Source organism: Echinops telfairi, unplaced genomic scaffold, assembly GCF_000313985.2.
Source record: "Echinops telfairi isolate 266 unplaced genomic scaffold, ASM31398v2 ScPeMD7_2;HRSCAF=8, whole genome shotgun sequence".
Classification (NCBI taxonomy): domain Eukaryota; kingdom Metazoa; phylum Chordata; class Mammalia; order Afrosoricida; family Tenrecidae; genus Echinops; species Echinops telfairi.
Window position 1 is genome coordinate 848,044 of NW_022103898.1, and position 17,219 is coordinate 865,262.

A 17,219-nucleotide genomic window follows, 5' to 3' on the forward strand; every position below is an offset into this window, starting at 1 on the left:
CTCCGCGGCCCGGCGTCCTGGAGGCCAGGATTCTCGCCTGAGGGCAGAACCCCTCACCTGAAGGCTGGCACACTCACCTGGGGTCGGTGCCTTTACCAGGATTGCTTGGGCCAGTGTGCCTGCGGGGCCTAGAATCTGCATAGCGCCACTCGCTGGTGCAGATTAGCCATGGCCACAGTCAGGGAACCTTCCAGAGAGCTGCCAGCCTGGGGCGCTGAGGGCGAGCGTCCAGGCGCTGGAGACCAGGTGACTCCAACTCATACAGCCCGAGGCCTAGCCCACAGCGCCACCATGCCAGCCTGATTAAGGACCAATCCCCCTGCCATCTGGTCAGTTCTGACCCTATAGGACAGGGTAGAACTGCCCCTGTGCGATTCTGAGACTGCAACCCTTTATGGGAGTAAAAAGAGCCCTTTCTTTCGCTCCTGAGGTTTTGAACTGCTGACCTTGCACCTGGTTAGCTCCAGGTAATCTGGGTTTCCATAAGACCAGCCCACCTGGGCCTCCAGGCTGGAACATTCCAGAAGCAGGCGTCTGGACCTCTCTTGTGAGGCACTTGGTGGGCTGGGGTGGGGTGGGGGGTTTGAACAGCCAGACTCTCCCAAATAGTAAGCATTTAACTGTTCAGACTCCCAAAGAGTAAGCCTCCCTGGGTTGGACTGGACAGCCACTGGCCACAATGGTGAGGCTACCGGCTAAAGGGTTGTTTCATGAATTGATGGAGCTTTGTGGGCCACTTCCTAACCTGGGTGCTCCCCCTTACACTACACGGACTCTCAGAAGCTGGCCCCAGGCCTGTCATACCCTGTGAGAGAAGCTGAGCCCCGGCGGGGTGCCAACCCCCCTCACCAGACCCTTGCTCTAGGGGGCCTGGGCTCTGACCTGCGCATTCCGTCTTCTGGACGCCGGGCAGTGCTGTAGTCCAGGTGTTGGGCTGCTGCCATCCAAGCCCACTGTGAGGCTGTACGCCCTGGGGTGGAGGTCCTGTAGGCAGCAGGAGCTACTGGAGAAGGTGGAGTGGCCAGCTGCCATCTATCTGAGAGTCCCCTCCCTCGCTCCGGGCAGTGTGTCTTCAGACTTCCCTCTCTGTGGTGTTCAGAGCTGCGCCCTCTCCCCTGCCCCGTCTCCCAGTCCGCCTGCCCCAGGGACAGCTCAGTGGGGTTAGGCCCCTCTCTGTTCTGACACAACCGGAGTCTCACCGAGGGCGGCGCACGGCACTGACTGCCCCCCCAGGAGCTGAACTGTCACCTGGCTGGCGGGCTGAGGCGCGTGTGAGTCAGGAATGGCCGGGAGGAAGCTGCCCCGCAGGCAGGGCCTGCAGCTGGTTCTGCTGGTGATGGTGGCTGCCGTGCACCTGGCCGCCTGTCCCTACACCAAGGTGGAGGAAAGCTTCAGCTTGCAGGCGGTGCACGACCTGCTCTACCACGGGCGGGACCTGGACAAGGTGAGCAGCACTTCCGCAGGTGGGCAGTAGGCGGGAACAGGGGTGGGTGGGTGGGGTGGTGGCCTGCCTCAGGCCCCTCCCTCACTGGCTCTGCCCCGTCCTGCGCAGTACGACCATCATGAGTTCCCCGGTGTGGTGCCTAGGACGTTTCTCGGGCCCCTGGTCATCGCTGCTGCCTCCAGCCCCACCGTCTACCTGCTCTCCCTGCTGGGAGCATCCAAGTTTTACTCACAGCTCGTGGGTGAGTGAAGCAGACCCTCAACCACCCCCAGCTCCTGTCTTGTGGCCCCCGCCGGCCTCCTCGCGGACAGATGCAGTCTGGGGCAGCCCTGCCTTGGGGCTGTGGCGGGAGGATGGGAGCTGTGTGGACCACTGGGCTTCTCAAGCCCCTCCAGCTGCCCGCAAGTGCCTGTGGGCCCCACACCGCCGCCACCAGGGCCCTCTGGGTCTTTCCTTGAGCTCATTTGGGTGCACACGGACCTGACACCCACCCGGGGTTGTCCTGTGTTTGCAGTCCGGGCCACTCTGGGGCTCGGTGTCCTCGCCGCCCTCTGGAAGCTGCAACGGGAAGTGCAGCGGCACTTTGGGGCCACGGTAGCCATGCTGTTCTGCTGGGTGACGGCCACACAGTTCCACCTAATGTTCTACTGCACGCGCACACTGCCCAACATGCTGGCCCTGCCCATGGGTATGAACCCTGCCTAGAGGCCCTGGTGGGAGCTGTGAAAATAGTTGAGGGTGGGTGATAGTCCTCCGGGTGCTCGGGTGGCTGCGGGTTCTAGGGTGCCCCCCACCTGAGACCTTGTCCCACTCAGCCCTGCTGGCGGTCACAGCCTGGCTGAGACGGCGCTGGGCCTGCTTCCTGTGGCTCTCGGCGCTGGCGGCCATTGTCTTCCGGGCCGAGCTGGCCATCCTGCTGGGCATCCAGCTGCTGCTGCTGCTCATGGGCGGGCATGTGGGCCTGCGGAAGGTCCTGCGCCACGCTGTCCCTGCCGGTGTCCTCTGTCTGGGTGAGTGCGAGCTGGCCCTCACAGGTAAGACGCTGGCACCACTGGGGGCCTGGCCCCCCCTGAGCCATGCCCCCCTTCTCCTCCCCTGCCCCCCGTTGCATCAGGACTGACTGTGGCCGTGGACTCATACTTCTGGGGCTACCTCGTGTGGCCGGAGGGCACCGTGCTCTGGTACAACACCGTCCTGAACAAGAGCTCCAACTGGGGCGTATCCTTCTTTTAGGGCCTGGCTGCCCACAGGTGCCGGCCAGTGGATGCGTCTGGGGTCGCAGGGACACTCCTGAATACTACCCGGCAGCCCCCCCACCCCCCTGTCCCTGCTGCTCTAGGCCAGTAGACAATGGACGGGCGGAGCCAATAGGTAGATGCTCCTTAACCACTGCAGACCTCCCCGTTCCTGTGGTACTTCTATTCAGCGCTGCCCCGTGCCCTGGGCAGCAGCGTGCTGTTCGTGCCGCTGGGCGCGCTGGACCGCCGGGCCCGGGCCCTCCTGCTGCCGGCGCTGGGCTTCGTACTACTCTACTCGCTGCTGCCGCACAAGGAACTGCGCTTCATCATCTACACGGTGCCTCTGCTCAACGTTGCTGCCGCCCGGGGCTGCGCCCACCTGTGAGTGCCCACACACCGCTGGAGGGCCGGTGCGGAGACCCCAGGGGGTTAGCTTGGCACCCCAGGGGGCCTGCTGAGGTGGTGCCGCTCGCCCTCAGGCTGAACAACTCCAGGAAGTCCTGGCTGTACCGAGCGGGCTCCCTCCTGGCCCTTGCCCACCTTGCCCTCAACACCATCTATACGGTCGCCTGCCTCTACGTGTCCCACTTCAACTACCCGGGCGGTGTGGCGCTGCAGCAGCTCCACTCGTTGGTGCCCCCCCACACAGGTGGGTGCCCCATACACACGCACACACAGGTGGGTGTCGCCCAAGCATACACACACAGTTGGGTGCCCCCCACCAGTTGGATGCTCCCCACGCACGCACACAGGTGGGTGCCCCCCCCACAGGTGGATGCCCCCCCCCACAGGTAGTACCCCCCATGTATGCACACACAGGTGGGTGTCCCCCCACACACAGTTGGATGCCCACCACGCACGTGCATACAGGTGAGTGCCCCCCCCCACAGGTGGGTGCCCTCACAGAGGTAGCTGTCCCTATGCACACAGGTGGGTACCACACACACGTGGGTGCCCCCCCTCACAGGTGGGTATACCCCCACCTACACAGGTGGGTGCCTCACACACGGCAACCGCATGCTTGTGCTGCTCTGATGACCACCCGTCCCGCAGGTGTCTCTGTGCACATCGATGTGGCAGCCGCACAGACGGGTGTTTCTCGGTTCCTGGAGCTGAACCCTGGGTGGAGGTAGGTGGCACAGATGCTGGACGCTGTGTGTGCGGGGTGGGGGTGGGGTGCCAGGGAGAGACATGCTTCTGCCTACAGGTACGACAAGCGGGAGGACCTGCAGCCCGGGGCGGCCGGCATGCTGGCCTACACCCACCTGCTGCTGGAGGCGGCGCCTGTGCCCCTGGCCCTCTATCGGGACTCCCACCGTGTGCTGGCCCACGTGGCCGGCACCAGCGGCGTGCGGCTCAATCTGACCCGGTTGCCACCCTTCCACGTCGACTTCCAGCCCAAACTGGTGCTGCTGGAGCGGGTGCGTGGGCCATCCTGAGGGGGCTTGTCGCAGGGCCCATGCAGATGGCGTGGCGTGCACTATCCCACTGTCTGTGGGCAGGCCCTCTGCAGGCGGTCTCCCCATCCACGGGGCTGCCGCCAGCACTCCATCCTGGGATGCCAAGTCCCCTGTGGTGTTGGCACAAGAGGTGACAACGTTTGTCACCAAACCAGCAACGCGCCCACTGGGACAGCTTCCCCTCAGACAGCCCAGGTCTGGCCCACCCTGACCAGCAGCTCCCCGCTGCACATCTTGCTGGTCAGCCCGTGTACATTCCAGCTTCAGCATGTGGAGGGCCATGAGTGGATATGGAATCAAAATGAAAGATCTCGCATTGTTCTTACGAGGCGTCTTCTGTGTGACTGCTTCCCGAGACTGGCCTGACCCGGGGGAGATGCAGAGGCTGTGTGCACTGGCGTGTCTGATTGTGGAGGTTCACAGGGCAGGGGCGTTTTCCAGGGAACAGTCACCTCCCTTCTCATGGACTGTCACATCAGCCTGTCCCACCCCCCACCCCGCTCCTTGTGCATCTCCTCTGACCCTTGGAATCCTGCCCCTGGGTCACTGCTGCCCTTTGATGTCCAGTGGTCAGTGGTTCTGAGGTGTGCTGTCCTCTTTATGCTCATTCCCCCTGGCAGAACCGTCTGGTGTTTGACTCAGCTTCAGGCCCAGAGGGTAACTAAGGGCGAGAGTCTCGGCCCCACCAGTCTCTGTCTGACCAAAAAAGCAGCCCTGGTCTCAGGAGTGTGCGCTCCCCCACTCTACCCAGGCCTTCTCACGGGGTCCCTTTGAGAGTAGGGTCATGGAGATTGAGGTCGGGTGCTCTAATTGTGTCCCTCTGTCTTCCATGTCCACCCCTCTGCTCTCATAGACAGGGAGACCAGGTGTGTCTTACATGGCTTCTCACGAGCTTTAGCACCGAAGTAGGATGTAGAACACTGTGAACTGTACGTGATGCTGGCTCACCACGGGGTCTCCCGAGACCACGGTCCTGGTCCTAATCCCCCAGCCCCAGCAGCTCATTCTCTCAAGGTGTGTGGTTATGTCTAAGAAGGGCTCATAACTTGGCCCCCACCTATCTGCTCCACCACAAAGAAAAATACACATGTGCAGACATCCTGTTAGGGCTCTATGTCGCTGCTGCTGGGTGCTGTCCATCAGTTCCAATTCACAGTGACCCCAGGGGAACAGGAGGCGGCACTGCCAGGTCCTGTGCCATCTTATGTTTGAGCCTGTCGGGCACACTGCCCAGCCTCTCAGAGGGCCTTCCCTTTGTGATGAGCCTCTGCTTCCCCAACCATGGTGTCTTCTTCCAGGGGCGCGGGTTCCCCTGACTACAAGTCCAAAGTATGTGAGAGGAAGCTTGCCAGCTTCACTTCTAACGCGCATTCCAGCGTTTCTTGCAAAACTGATTTACTTGTTCCTCTGGTCGTGATTCTTCAGCACCCAAGGCCTCAGCCCTCCAGCCTTCCTTACTCTGGGTGAAGCTTCCTGAAATTACCACGGCTTCGGTGGCCCCCGGCAGACCTCCAAGGGACACCTTGCTCCTCAGCACTTTACAGGGATCTCTGACAGCAAACTTGTTCAGTTGCATTTATGTCACTTGGTTTCTGGATGGCTGGCTGCTTCCCAGCCTGCGAGGTGGGTCCCAGTGAAATGGGATCTGTCAGAGCTTTGACTCGCTGTGGGTCGTGTTGCCTTAATGAGCGTTCTAGAACTTCCCGCTAGGTTCTAACAGCCGTTGCCATGGTTACACAAATTCACAGGCAAAATTCATGAGGATAAAGGGTTTATTCAGGAAGTTCACAAGTTGTAGAGCCAGTGAGAAATGATCAGAGGGTGGCTGTTTACAGGGACGTGTTACAAAGTCCTGTCAGGTGCCCAAAGGGACACACTAGTGTTGTAAACCTTCCAGGGGTCAGCAAACCCCAGCCAGCTCTCTGAACTCCCGGCAGGTGTGGTCAGTTCGATTCCTGTGTGTTCCCTCTGGCAAGTCTGCGTGGATGTTGTTGAAAAGGGTGTTTGCATTGAAGTCATGGGCCTTGCAGAATTCGGTCATGAAATCGCCAGCTGTTTGGTTCATAAAAACCCAAGCCCACTGCCATCAAGTCAGTTCGGACTCATAGTCACCTTGTATAGGGGCTGAGGGCAGGGCAGCTTCCTCTTGTCCCAACGAGGTGCTGAGCTTTGTTTCCAATCTAGAATCCCGAAATTATCCATGCATCTTGATTGTCTCTGATCAATTAGGCTGAAGAAGTTAGTAGAATTCTTCCGTTTCTTCATCGCTCGCTACCTTTAGGACTGGTGTGGAAATTTGAGTAACAGTTGCATGACCACAGACAGCCGTGAACCTCACGACAGAGGCAGCTCTTCTCCAGGGACAGCTTGCGTGCCTTCCCACTTGCGGGGCTCATCTCCCGGCAGCCTGTCAGTGTCTTTCTAGTCTGCCAGCTCCACTGAAACCCATTCACCACCGTGTCCCTACTGGTAGCTGAAAGAGGTGGCACAGCTTCCAGTCACAGCACCACGCAGCCACCAGGCAGCACAGACATAAAGTGGAGGACTTAAAGTAGCGAGGCGGGCTGGTTGTAGTTGCACAGAAGGGTACCAGTACAAGTATGCATGGCCTCATTTGGGGTCACATCATCTTCCCCGTCCCCCCTTCAAGCCTACGTCAAGCTCTCAGCCCTCCTCTCCTGGGCTCCTCACCCTGACACACCCTGCGCCTCTCCTGGGCTTGACTGCCTCCAACTGTTCCGCCCAATTCCGCCTCCCACTCCAGACACATCCCCCTCACCCCACCCTCAACAAGCCCTTCTGGGCACTGCCTCTGACTGTGCCGGGCACGGGGTGGAGGTGGGTGGGTGGATCCTTCTTCCTGCGGCCACCTGTCCTGTGTCTGCTCCCAGGGAGTATGTGGCACCACCTGGGGCAGGAGGTGTTGTCTATCCGCAGCTGTTCCTCCAGCACTGGAGGGAGGTGAGTGGAGGGTGCAGACAGCGGTCAGGGCGGCCCTCGGGAGCCCCAGTAAAGCCGTGGCTTTTCCTCGGAGTGAAATGGGAAGCTTTGAGAAGGGCTTTAAGAAGGTTGACCGCTGAGCCCGGGGGAAGCACATCTAATAGCTGGTTAGGCAAGAGGACCCAGGGCAGACGAGGAAGCAGTGCATGGGGAAAGATAGGGCCCAGGTCTCCCGTGGACGCTGCTGGAGGACGTGGGGCTTCTCCCCGTGACTAATCCTTTAGTTCTTCCCGTTTCAGCCTAATCTATTTTGAGGCTGTATTCCTAGTTATGTCTACTTTTAACTATTGTGTTGCCCGCCCAGAAAGCAAACCATCTCTGCAGTCAGACTTCTTGTCTCAGGTCATCTTTGTCAGGTACTAGCTCCATGCCAGTGACGTCTAGCATTTCTCTGAGCGGAGTTTCCTGAGTGGATCTTATTCATGAACACACTTGGGCTTGGTTACTTTAGCAAATGCGCTCACTGTGCTATTTGTCCCATTGACCTTTACTATCATTCCTGTCCTTTGGGGGCTTCAACTGCCCATTTTACGATTTGTTCCGTCTTTTCTGTTGCAATTTTTCTCCCTTGCCTTTTAAAAAAATTTTATTGGCACAGAATCCACGTATCATACAATAAATAGTTCAGTCACATCGAGAAGAGTTGTCCGATCATTACTGCAATCAGCTTGAGAACATTTCCTTTCCCTACTCATCAGCTCTCCATTTCCCCCGCCTCCCCTGCCAGGCCCCCGGGGAACCGTTAGCCCAGGGACCGTCTCCACATCCCTTGCCTTCCTTTGGAGTTTTTGAGTCCATTTTTCCTCTTTCAACACCTGTGTCATTCTAAGTAACCCTCTTAGAGGTCACATGCCTCCCTAATGCATAAGAATTTACTTTAAACTCAAACTTTCACTACTTACAGGACAAGGCAAGAATCCTACACGTTATGTGATTGGCTGACCTTCCCGCATCTTGTGCTTCTGTGCATCTAAGTGAGCCTGTATTTTCATCCCTAAAAAATATTAGTTTGAAGTAGTCCGTATTCACCGATTCCCCCCCGTCTTCCCTTCCTTTCTGTCTCACTGGGTGTCCCTTTCTCTGCAGTACGTTATTTTAGGACCAACCGGTCTGCTGGTGAGAAACACCAAGTAGTCCTTGGAAGCACCAGTTCCCAGTTCAGTGTACATGGAGCCTGGGGGTGGTAGTTACTTCCTCACAGGGCCAGAGGCCATGGTCCGGGCTTCCACTTTCTGCAGGAAAGCCAGCTGTCAGCTCTGTTGCTCCCCTGAACGTGTTTATCTCCACCTCTAAAATTTCTCGGCTTTAGTTTTCACCACTTTAATAATATGTGTTTTTAGTTTATCCTATTTGCAATCCAATGAGATTCTAAACTCCACGGCTTGATGTTGTCTGCCCCTTAGCTGCTCTCTTTCTAATAGTACGTCTGTGCAGTCTCTGCTCTTGCGAGCCGCCTCCAGTGCACTGGGCCTCTCTCCTACGGTTGCTGCTGGATGCGCCTCTCTCTCAGTCCTTCCTCTGGATGCTTGTGTCACATGTCTGTAAATTCTGCAGTCCTCACCTGTATCTAATTTGATGCATTTATCAACTGAGCTCGCCTCTTTAAAAGTTCTCTAATGTTCTCATGTTTATCATTCTAATAGCTTCCAGTCTGTTTTCTTGAAGGCATTAGCCGCAGTCTGTCAAATAAAGGCACTCCTTCAGCCACCTGTTATTCTGTTCATTGCTCTTACCTCCGTCACTTGGTCCTGTTCTCTAACATGTCCGCTATTTTTTTCAATTGGGTCCCAAACCGTTATGCATGCAAAGTAATAACACTCGGGATTTTCTCAGTGGAAGAAAACATCACTTTCCTAGGGCACAAAAGAGGGCTAAGGAAGACCACCGCTTCAAGATTGGCCCCCCGTTGGTTTGGGGTTTGTGAGGCCCATCTGCTCCCCCAGCCCTCCGCGGGAAACCCTGGTCCCTGCTTACCAGCAGGCACAAGCCAGCCTCCCAGCCAGGGGAGACTGCAGCCGGGAGACAGCGCTCCTTCTTCAGAGCGCGGCTCTGAAAGCCTAGTGGACTTGGCAGGAGGGCCAGAGACCGCTGCATTAGCATGCGAGCATCAGTGTCCGGCTTGCTCAGCACAGTGCTGCTGCAAACGCTCAGCAATAACATTCCATCAGGTTTCGCTGTCCAGGGACCCAGCAAATGCCCAACAGGAAGTAGCCCTGAAGAAAGGGCTTGTCTCCCTCCCTTCTACATGAACACTGCTATGCTCCCAGGACTGAGCTCTGGCCCTGGAGGAAGGCAGGCGCTTGCTCTTGGTTAAACAACATGCTGCTGCCAGTTAGCTTACACTGACCTGTCTGAGCGAGGACCCATGAAGCACTGCACCATCCCAGGAAAAGGATTCCACCACTCAAAGTGCCACTCTCAGAAGACATGACTGCAGGGAGGTCAGGGATGCAGCCAAGTGAAATCACTGTTCACGCCTCTCCTGGCCACAGCCTGCCCTCTGGGCCAGAGCCCAGCTGAGGCAGAGATGGGGGTGGACCATGCCACGCCACCCTCCTTCCCTGCCTCTGCAGGAGGAGCTGATGGGCACACAAAGGCATGCCAGAGACAAAGAGAATGAAGCAAGGAGTCCCCAAGGACCACTGGGACCGGCAGCTAGACTGTGCTCTGGAGCTGTGGCAGGGCCGCAGACCGAGAGCTCCCATGTGGCCTCTCTTCAGCCGCCCCTCTGTGGTGGTGGTTGCTCCATGCCCCTGGGAAATGGATGCAGTTGGTGCCCCCACGGTCTTCTCGCGTTTTCATGTACCCTGTCACCTGACTGCAGGAGCACGTTGCCACCAACCGAGTCCTCACGGCTTCGACCTGTCTGCTGTGAAGTCCACATCGCCCCGTGCATATGCCTTTTATGTGTGGTCCCCAGAGCACGCCTGTTTTGTTACCCTAAAATTACAAGACAGTGTCCACAGCACTAGAAGTTTCAAATAAAAAATTTAATTTTAGAAATTGAGTTCATTTATAAATACACTAAAACATAGTCAATGCAAATTTAGATTAAACATAGGTACAGTATTTCAACAAAACGACAGTTTTTCTAAAAGATCACAGGTGACTTGTTCCACCCAGGGTGCTTAATTAGTTTGAAGGGAGAAAACGAAACACTGATGACAAATGGCTAAAAAAATCGGGTGACTGGAAACTTCATTACGATGTCCTTGGGGGTCTAAAACACCCCAACAATGGCTGAATCTTCCCTAGGACAGAAGAAAACCCTAACCACCTAAGTCTACCCTTAAAAACTGTACCACGACAGTCTCCTTCCCTGTGAGTAGAGCTGCTCTCTACAAAGAATTCCACACGTGATTTGATCAAACTGGGGATCGGCGCACAGTTTCTAACAGGCAGCTTCGTCATACAGACGAAACCAGAGGCTCGGAGACACTGAACACGGGACGTCTGCTGTGAGCTCTTCGTGCTACGTGCCCGACTCCGTCCTACGTGTCATTGCAAAGGGATTCATCATACATCGCTGGGATAGCGCCGACTCTGACTGGCGGTGGGAAACCTGAGCACAAAACACGTAAACGGGCCGGTTTCTTGACCAAGTTCCTGTGGATCACAAGTCGCCCAGCACAACGCCGTGCTCCGAGGTCTGCTCTCGGATGCTCTGTCTCTGTAGTAGTAAACAAGGGCTCTTCGGGAGTCTGAAGGAGGACTTTAGAGCCAGCAGTGTCAACTGCCTGAGGATGGCTTGAACTCCGCCTCTCACATACGCATTTCTTTTGGCAGCCGCAGGGCTGTCCTAAAATTAAAGCAAGGCTTAACTAAATACAGTACCTGATTTGTGGTTTTTTTACACACTTGAATAAAAGGTCTACAGAACAGAACTGCTTACATCTCTTCTGCCATTCTATTCAAACAAGTTCCTAACCCCCAACTTGAAAAATAAAATAAAATTTACAGTTATGGATTAAAACCTAATGATAGTAACTGATGAGACAAGCTATGTCTAGAGAAGTTCTTTAAGAAAACAACCCTATCTACAGCATCTGGCCTGAAGAACGAGGAGTAGTAAGGCACCTGCAGACATGACGTGGGAAGCTGGGCAGCAACACGCCAACGGGGACCTGCAAGTCCCTGCCCTGATGCCATCCATGGCCCCGCTGTGTGGCAGTGGCAGACACAGCTAATGCCTACAAAGCAAGGACATTTTGCCAAGAGCCCGGTGGCTCCATCCAGTTTCAATACTGAAAGTATACTAAGGGGAGATTCACTTTCAAAAAGATTAGTTTTTCAAAGTGTTCCGTCATGAGCCGGGACTGGCTAAAGCTACTGCTTTCAGTGGGCGTGCTGAACAGCTTCTCTGAGGGGACGATGCTTGGCGGGCAGCCCAGGAACCTGACAGCCAATGCCGACAGGGCCGGCCAGGAGGACCTCTTTAGGTTCCAGTAGGCTAATGGATCACAGCTGTGTTCGAGCACCTCTTCCTCCAGGTAGGCCAGCACCATGTCTTCAGGTAGCTTCGTCGTGTCTCGCAGATCTCGTCTCGTCACCGTGGCCATGAGGGACCACAGGCTGTCCTCTCCAGCAGAGTCTTTGGATGGGGAACCTGCATCACACCCATTGGAAACAGGTTTCTCATCTGAGGTAGAATTCAGTATTTCCAGCTCCCTGATTAAGTCCTGCTTGTACTGCTCGGCCTCCTCCTCTGTAAATAAGGAGGCCTTGTAGCGAGGGTCCAGAAGCGTAGCAAGAATGTACCTGGGATCGTGGAGGGTGGAGGACAGGCGGCTCACCATGGCCTCCTTCAGAGACTTGAGCATGGTGTCGATGCCCATGGTCTCCTCGAAAAGCATCTCCACCTTCCGGTTGAGGATGTGGATCATGGGGATCACCTGGCTGAGCGCCGACACGTGCGTGCTCATCTCCCGGCTCGCGGCGTCGAAGGGCTTCAGCGCGTGGCACACGGACTGCATGACCTCCCACTGGTCACAGCTGAGCAGCTCCCTGAAGTTACACTCGACGGACACCTTGTTGACGGCCCTCTTCTGCTCGATGAGTCTGTCGAGCATGAGCAGCGAGGTGCTCCACTTGGACGGGACGTCCTGGATCAGGTGGTGCTGGGGCAGGCCGTACTCCCGCTGCAGCTCTGCCAGCTTCTCCTTTGCCTTTGGGGACCGGTGGACCCGCTCACAGAGCTTCCGTGCGATGCTCAGTAGGTTCTGGACCATCCGCTGGCTTTTGATGGCCTCGTTCACGATGAGGCTCACTATGTGGCTGAAGCACTGCACGCTCGGGTGCTCCCCGTCGCTCAGCGTCTTCCCGATGCTGGCGTTGTCGGTCACCGTGATGCCCACCTGGAGGCCCATGGATGTCACCCAGGCTTCCCACCAGTACTCCAGCTGCTTCCGGATGCTGTTGCCGCCGTAGTCGCAGTCGATCTGGGACACGTCCAGGAGAGCTGAGCAGTGGTGGTCCTGTGGGTGCGGGCGGGCCGAGGGGGTGAAGGTGACCCAGTGGGCCGTCAGGGTGAGGTACTCCCGGGTCTGGTTGCTCATCCAGATCCCCGAGGTGAAGTGGACCACGCCGCTCTCCGCGTCCTTCAGGTGGGACAGGATGACCTGCTTCACGCTGTCGTACATCCCGGGGATGGCGGACCTGGAGAAGTAGGAGGGCGAGGGGAGGGAGTACTGAGGCTTCAAGTATCCCAGGAGCCTGGTGAAGCCCACACTGTCGACCACAGAGTACGGCTGGAGGTCCAGGGCCATCATCTCCGCTATGAGGCCTGTTATCTTTCTGGCAACTGGGTGAGAGTCACAGAACTTTTCACAGGGCTCCTCTGGGGCCGGCGCCCCCTGCGGCTCCGTGCTCAGGGGTGGGCGTGCTCCGGCAGGCGCAGGCGAGGTGGCCTCGGCGGCGGCGTTCCGCAGCACACTGCTGTGGAACCTCTGGAGATGTCTCAAAAGGCAGCTGGTCCCCAAGTTGGTTGGCTTCTTTCCCCGGCTGATGGTGCGTCCGCAGTGCAGGCACACGACTTTCGTGGAGTCCGCCGAGCAGATGGAGAAGTGGTTCCAGAGTTTCGAGGTCTTCTTGCTGCTGACGGGAAAGGCGACCTGGTGATCTTTCGAAACCACTGCTGCCATGCCAGGCAGTTTGCAGGAGGGGCCTTCGGCTGAGGCCAGCGTGGCATAAGGGGAGTTGGCCAGGCTGGCCCCAAGGAAGCCCCGGTGGCTCCCGATGACTTCGGGGTGGCGCCGGTAGAGATGCCTCATCAAACAGCTGGTGCCCACATCGCCCTTCTTGCCCCGGCTGATGACACAGCTGCAGTGCCGGCACACAGCCTTCAGGCTGTCCGTGGGTGCCAGCGAGAAGTGGTGCCAGACCTCGGACTTGAGCCTCTTCATGACCTTCTTGTTCTGCTGGAACACAGCGCCGGGCCCAGAGGCCCGCTGGCTCAGCCCGTCGCCCGGCTTCTCGGGAGACGACAATGCTGAGCTGTTGCCAACATCCTCGGACGACGACAGTACCGCCACCGCCGCCGCGAGCGCGTCTCCGGGGTGGAAGTGCGGCTGGGCGTCTTCTGGCAGCCGGTCAGGGGAGGACGACGCTGAGGCAGGCTTGCCCAGAGGCGAGGCACCGGGGTGGAAGTCCCCATCAGAAGGCAGCAGGGAGGGCAGCAGAGTGGGGGGCGTGGAGTAGGGCGGCGGGATGCCCGGGCCGCCGCCGTTCTCCCGCAGGACGATGGCGCGGTGGGCGCGCCACATGTGCCTGATGAGGCAGCTGGTGCCTAGGTCCTTGCCGTTCTTGCCGCGGCTGAACTCGTTCATGCAGTGGATGCACACGGCTTTGGAGCTGTCCAGGGGCGACAGGTAGAAGTGCTTCCACACGGCTGACCGCCGCCGCGAGCCTGCCGCCGTGCTCCTGGGCGCCGCAAGGCTTCGCTCGGGGCCGCCTTCCGCAGCCTCGTCCAAGTGCAGGCCGGGCAGGGGCAGGGGCAGGTGCAGGTGCACGGCTGAGCCCAGTGTGGCGTCCTCCCGGCCGTACTTCTCAGAGCCGGACGGGTCCAAGGAGGCCTCCTCCGTGGTGCGGTCAGGCGATGGGGCCTCCGTGAGGTGCTTGATGGGTGACGGCGTGGCACCACCCGGGTCGCAGGCCTCGCCGGGCCCCTCGGGCAGCAGCGCGGTGGGGTGCGCCCTGCGCACGTGCCTCATGAGGCAGCTGGTGCTCAGGTCCTTCTCGTTCTTGCCGCGGCTGAACTCCTTCACGCAGTACACGCAGACGGCCTTGGTGCTGTCGCGCGGCGAGATGAAGAAGTGCTTCCAGGCCGGCGACTTCTTCCGGGAGCTCAGCTGTCTGCTGGACAGCAGGCTCTGCGTCACGGCCTCCATGGCCACGTCGTACAGCGTGCTGCTGTACTGTGAGAACAGGGACCCGTAGTCGTCCTCCACGTCCCCAGGCAGGTACTTCCCGGGGAGGGCACTGGCACAGTCCACCCCCCTGCCCTCCAGGCGCTCGGTGGCCACGTGTGAGCACGGAGGGGCTCCCAGCTCCCCTCTCAGATCCATCCTCCGCGGGCTGGGCACGGGGACTCCGGCATCGTCCTCCTCTTCTGCTTTAAAAGCGGTTTTCTGCGAAGCAAACTCACTGCGCACGTGGGGACAAGCCTGCTGCCCGGCGTCCATGGCTGACCATGGCTATGCCTGCCGCACCGTCACTGTGAAACACGGGGTCGGCCCGTCGATCTCAGTGCCCATCTGTGCCCAGGGCAGGGCATAGAGAGTCTGTCTTCTGAGATGCTCCGTGCACGCCACGAACCACACTACCTGAAATGTGGCCTAAGCGGCGTCCATGAACACAGCATCTCGGCCCAGATCACCGCCAGCACGCGTCCCGCTGCAGCAGCCCTCATGGCGTCGACGTGCATTTATGCCGCGGGGGCCTGCTTCTGGGCTTGGCCACAGGGTCCCCTTCATCGTGCGAGCAAACGCTTGATCGGCGAGCACCACCTACGAAAAAGGAAGCCGGATGAAACATGGGGCCGAATCACACCGCGAGGGCACTTTGGCTCCCGGACGCATGCCCAAGAACCCATCAGAGCAAGCTGAAAACCAGCAAGCGAAAGGCAGCAGACGGCTGGAAAGAGAACTGTGGGGTAAGCCTTAGATGGGGAACCAGGGGCAGCAGTTCAAACCCTCACCCTCTCTGAGAGAGAAAGATGAGGCGGTCAGGTCCAATAAAGATCAACTGCCTCAGACACCCAGAGGCTCGCTGTGAGCCACTGACCCCATGGCTGAGCCCTGGCTTGGGCCTCTATTGCATAAGGGCTTCATGTTCAAAACTACTGAGGGACTTGGGCTACCTCACAGTCAGCAGCCAGGCCCAGTCCTGGGGCATGCAGGGGGCAGAAGCACCGTCACACTGCAGAGATGAAGCTCCCCGGCCCCTCCGCCCCGGGAGAGCAGCCGTTCACGGTACACGCTGGAACCTTGCCTCGTCTGAAATGGCGCAGCCACTGAAGAGGGCAGTTTGGCAGGCCAGCAGCAAAGGCAAGACACGCAGGGACTGGTCAGGAGAGGCCAGTCTCTGGAGAAGGACATCATGCTCGGTAAGGTGGAGGGCCCTCCATAAATGGGCAGACCCAGGGCTGCAACAATGGGCGCAAACTTAGCAATGACACGGGTGCTAGGAGGCAGTCCTGCGAGAAGTCAGCCATGGGCTGGACCACCCTCGGCAAGGCGGGAGCAGTCTGGTGTTGCTACATTACCAGGGCTCGGGGACCCGGGGTGTGGAGTGTGGGAACCGGGCGAATGAAGAAAAGGAGTGCGTGTATGTAAAACTCTCAGATGATGCTAGGCAAGACCGTTAACCCCACAGCACTCAACGAGGACCCAGTTGAGTGTGAACCAGGGGATCAAATGCTTTCCGAGGCACTGAGTACAGAATGGATTTGCGTGTCGGTGGAACCCTGTGACAGCCCACTGTAAACTTACATCTTAGATGGGAGAAGAGGGACAGAGATCCATCGGGTGTGGCCCAGGTCAGGGGTTAATGCTGATGCCAGTTACCAGAGGAACCACTCCAGTACTGGATGGTGTCCACTGAGGCTGGCTAGCTGTCCCAGCACCATTTGTGGAACAGGCGTGCTCTGTCCACCAACTGACTCTCTGATGGGTCTGTGGTTTGAGAGTCTATTTCTGGGTTTTAGTTTCTTCCTCTTGTCTTCACACCCACCATGTCACGTGGCCGGTTCACACCCAGATATTTACCCAAGAGGTGATAGCACACACACACTAACACTGTACACACCTGTTGAAAGCACCTTTCCCTTGCCACCAGAAACCAGAAGAACTGAATGGGTCCTATGTGCTTCCCACTGCTGTGGCATCCCCATTGGCCCCCAAGGTTTTCCGGACTCGGGCTGCCTTGTCCTTCTGACTCCCGACGGCCACCTGGTGGGCTGTGGCTGTGATAGTGGTCCCCAGTGGCGTGGGACAGGCCTGCCATAATATGAGCCGGCAGCATGTAAAGCGTGGCATCCTCCATTCTCGCACAAAGCTGACACTTCACAGCCTGGCCTGGGAGCCCAGCACTCATCTGCGGGGACGAGGAGGTGGGTGGGAGGGCGAGTCGCTGCAGAGGGACGACAGGAGACCCACTGGGCCCATGTCCCTGGATGTGCTGGCAGGTCCGCGGATGATACTACAACTTGCTGGCACCAAAAGATAAGACTGAGAACCGTTCCAGACGCAATGCCCTGTCCCCAGAGTCACGGAGACCCAGTGCGTCAGAGGGCACCCCCACAGGTCCTCTTGGCTCTGGTCTGTCTGGAGAGGGGAGTCCCAGCCTTTACCACGCGGTGCTGCTGGGAGGCTTCAAACCACCCACCACAGGGTCAGCAGCCTGTTGCCAGCAGCCTACACCAGCGCTGGAGCTCAGTGGATGCCGGCGGTATTCAACAAGAGCTGCTTGTTTTGTGTTGTTCCTTTAATAACTGTCTACAGGAAACAAACTCTAAACAGGTGGGAACACGGAGGTGAACCGTGAAAGGGATGAAAAATCTGTGCTCCCCCAATACTGACC

The 17,219-nt window shown here is 58.1% G+C and overlaps 2 protein-coding genes across 4 annotated transcripts in view; one reads left to right on the top strand and one right to left on the bottom strand.

Moving 5' to 3' along the window:
• Positions 1-487: 487 nt before the first annotated feature.
• Positions 488-9,087, top strand: ALG12 (ALG12 alpha-1,6-mannosyltransferase). Of its 3 annotated transcripts, none has more exons than XM_045293045.1 (9): positions 488-1,444; positions 1,553-1,685; positions 1,959-2,132; positions 2,260-2,454; positions 2,559-2,662; positions 2,840-3,063; positions 3,162-3,331; positions 3,736-3,811; positions 9,000-9,087. In XM_045293045.1, the coding sequence occupies exons 1-9, from the start codon at positions 1,283-1,285 to the stop codon at positions 9,064-9,066; spliced, it is 1,305 nt and encodes a 434-aa protein (XP_045148980.1). In that variant the 5' UTR covers positions 488-1,282; the 3' UTR covers positions 9,067-9,087. The 3 variants fall into 3 exon arrangements, with proteins under 3 accessions (XP_045148980.1, XP_004700681.1, XP_045148984.1); XM_004700624.2 differs by lacking the exon at positions 9,000-9,087 and adding an exon at positions 3,890-4,212; XM_045293049.1 differs by lacking the exons at positions 1,959-2,132; positions 9,000-9,087 and adding an exon at positions 3,890-4,214.
• A 1,026-nt stretch (positions 9,088-10,113) lies between these two features.
• ZBED4 (zinc finger BED-type containing 4) overlaps positions 10,114-17,219 on the bottom strand; it is a 21,134-nt gene continuing 14,028 nt past the window's right edge. The window contains exon 2 of the mRNA XM_004700625.2: positions 10,114-15,145. Within this exon, the coding sequence (XP_004700682.1) occupies positions 11,381-14,821 (3,441 nt within the window). The 5' untranslated portion in view covers positions 14,822-15,145 and the 3' untranslated portion in view covers positions 10,114-11,380. The remainder of the gene's footprint in view (positions 15,146-17,219) is intronic.

Coding starts and splice junctions, on each gene's coding strand:
- ALG12 (XM_004700624.2), top strand. CDS start 1,283: ATGGCCGGGAGGAAGCTGCCCCGCAGGCAGGGCCTGCAGCTGGTTCTG. Junction 1,686..1,958: donor GTTTTACTCACAGCTCGTGG/GTGAGTGAAGCA, acceptor CTGTGTTTGCAG/TCCGGGCCACTCTGGGGCTC. Junction 2,663..2,839: donor ACAAGAGCTCCAACTGGGGC/GTATCCTTCTTT, acceptor TAACCACTGCAG/ACCTCCCCGTTCCTGTGGTA.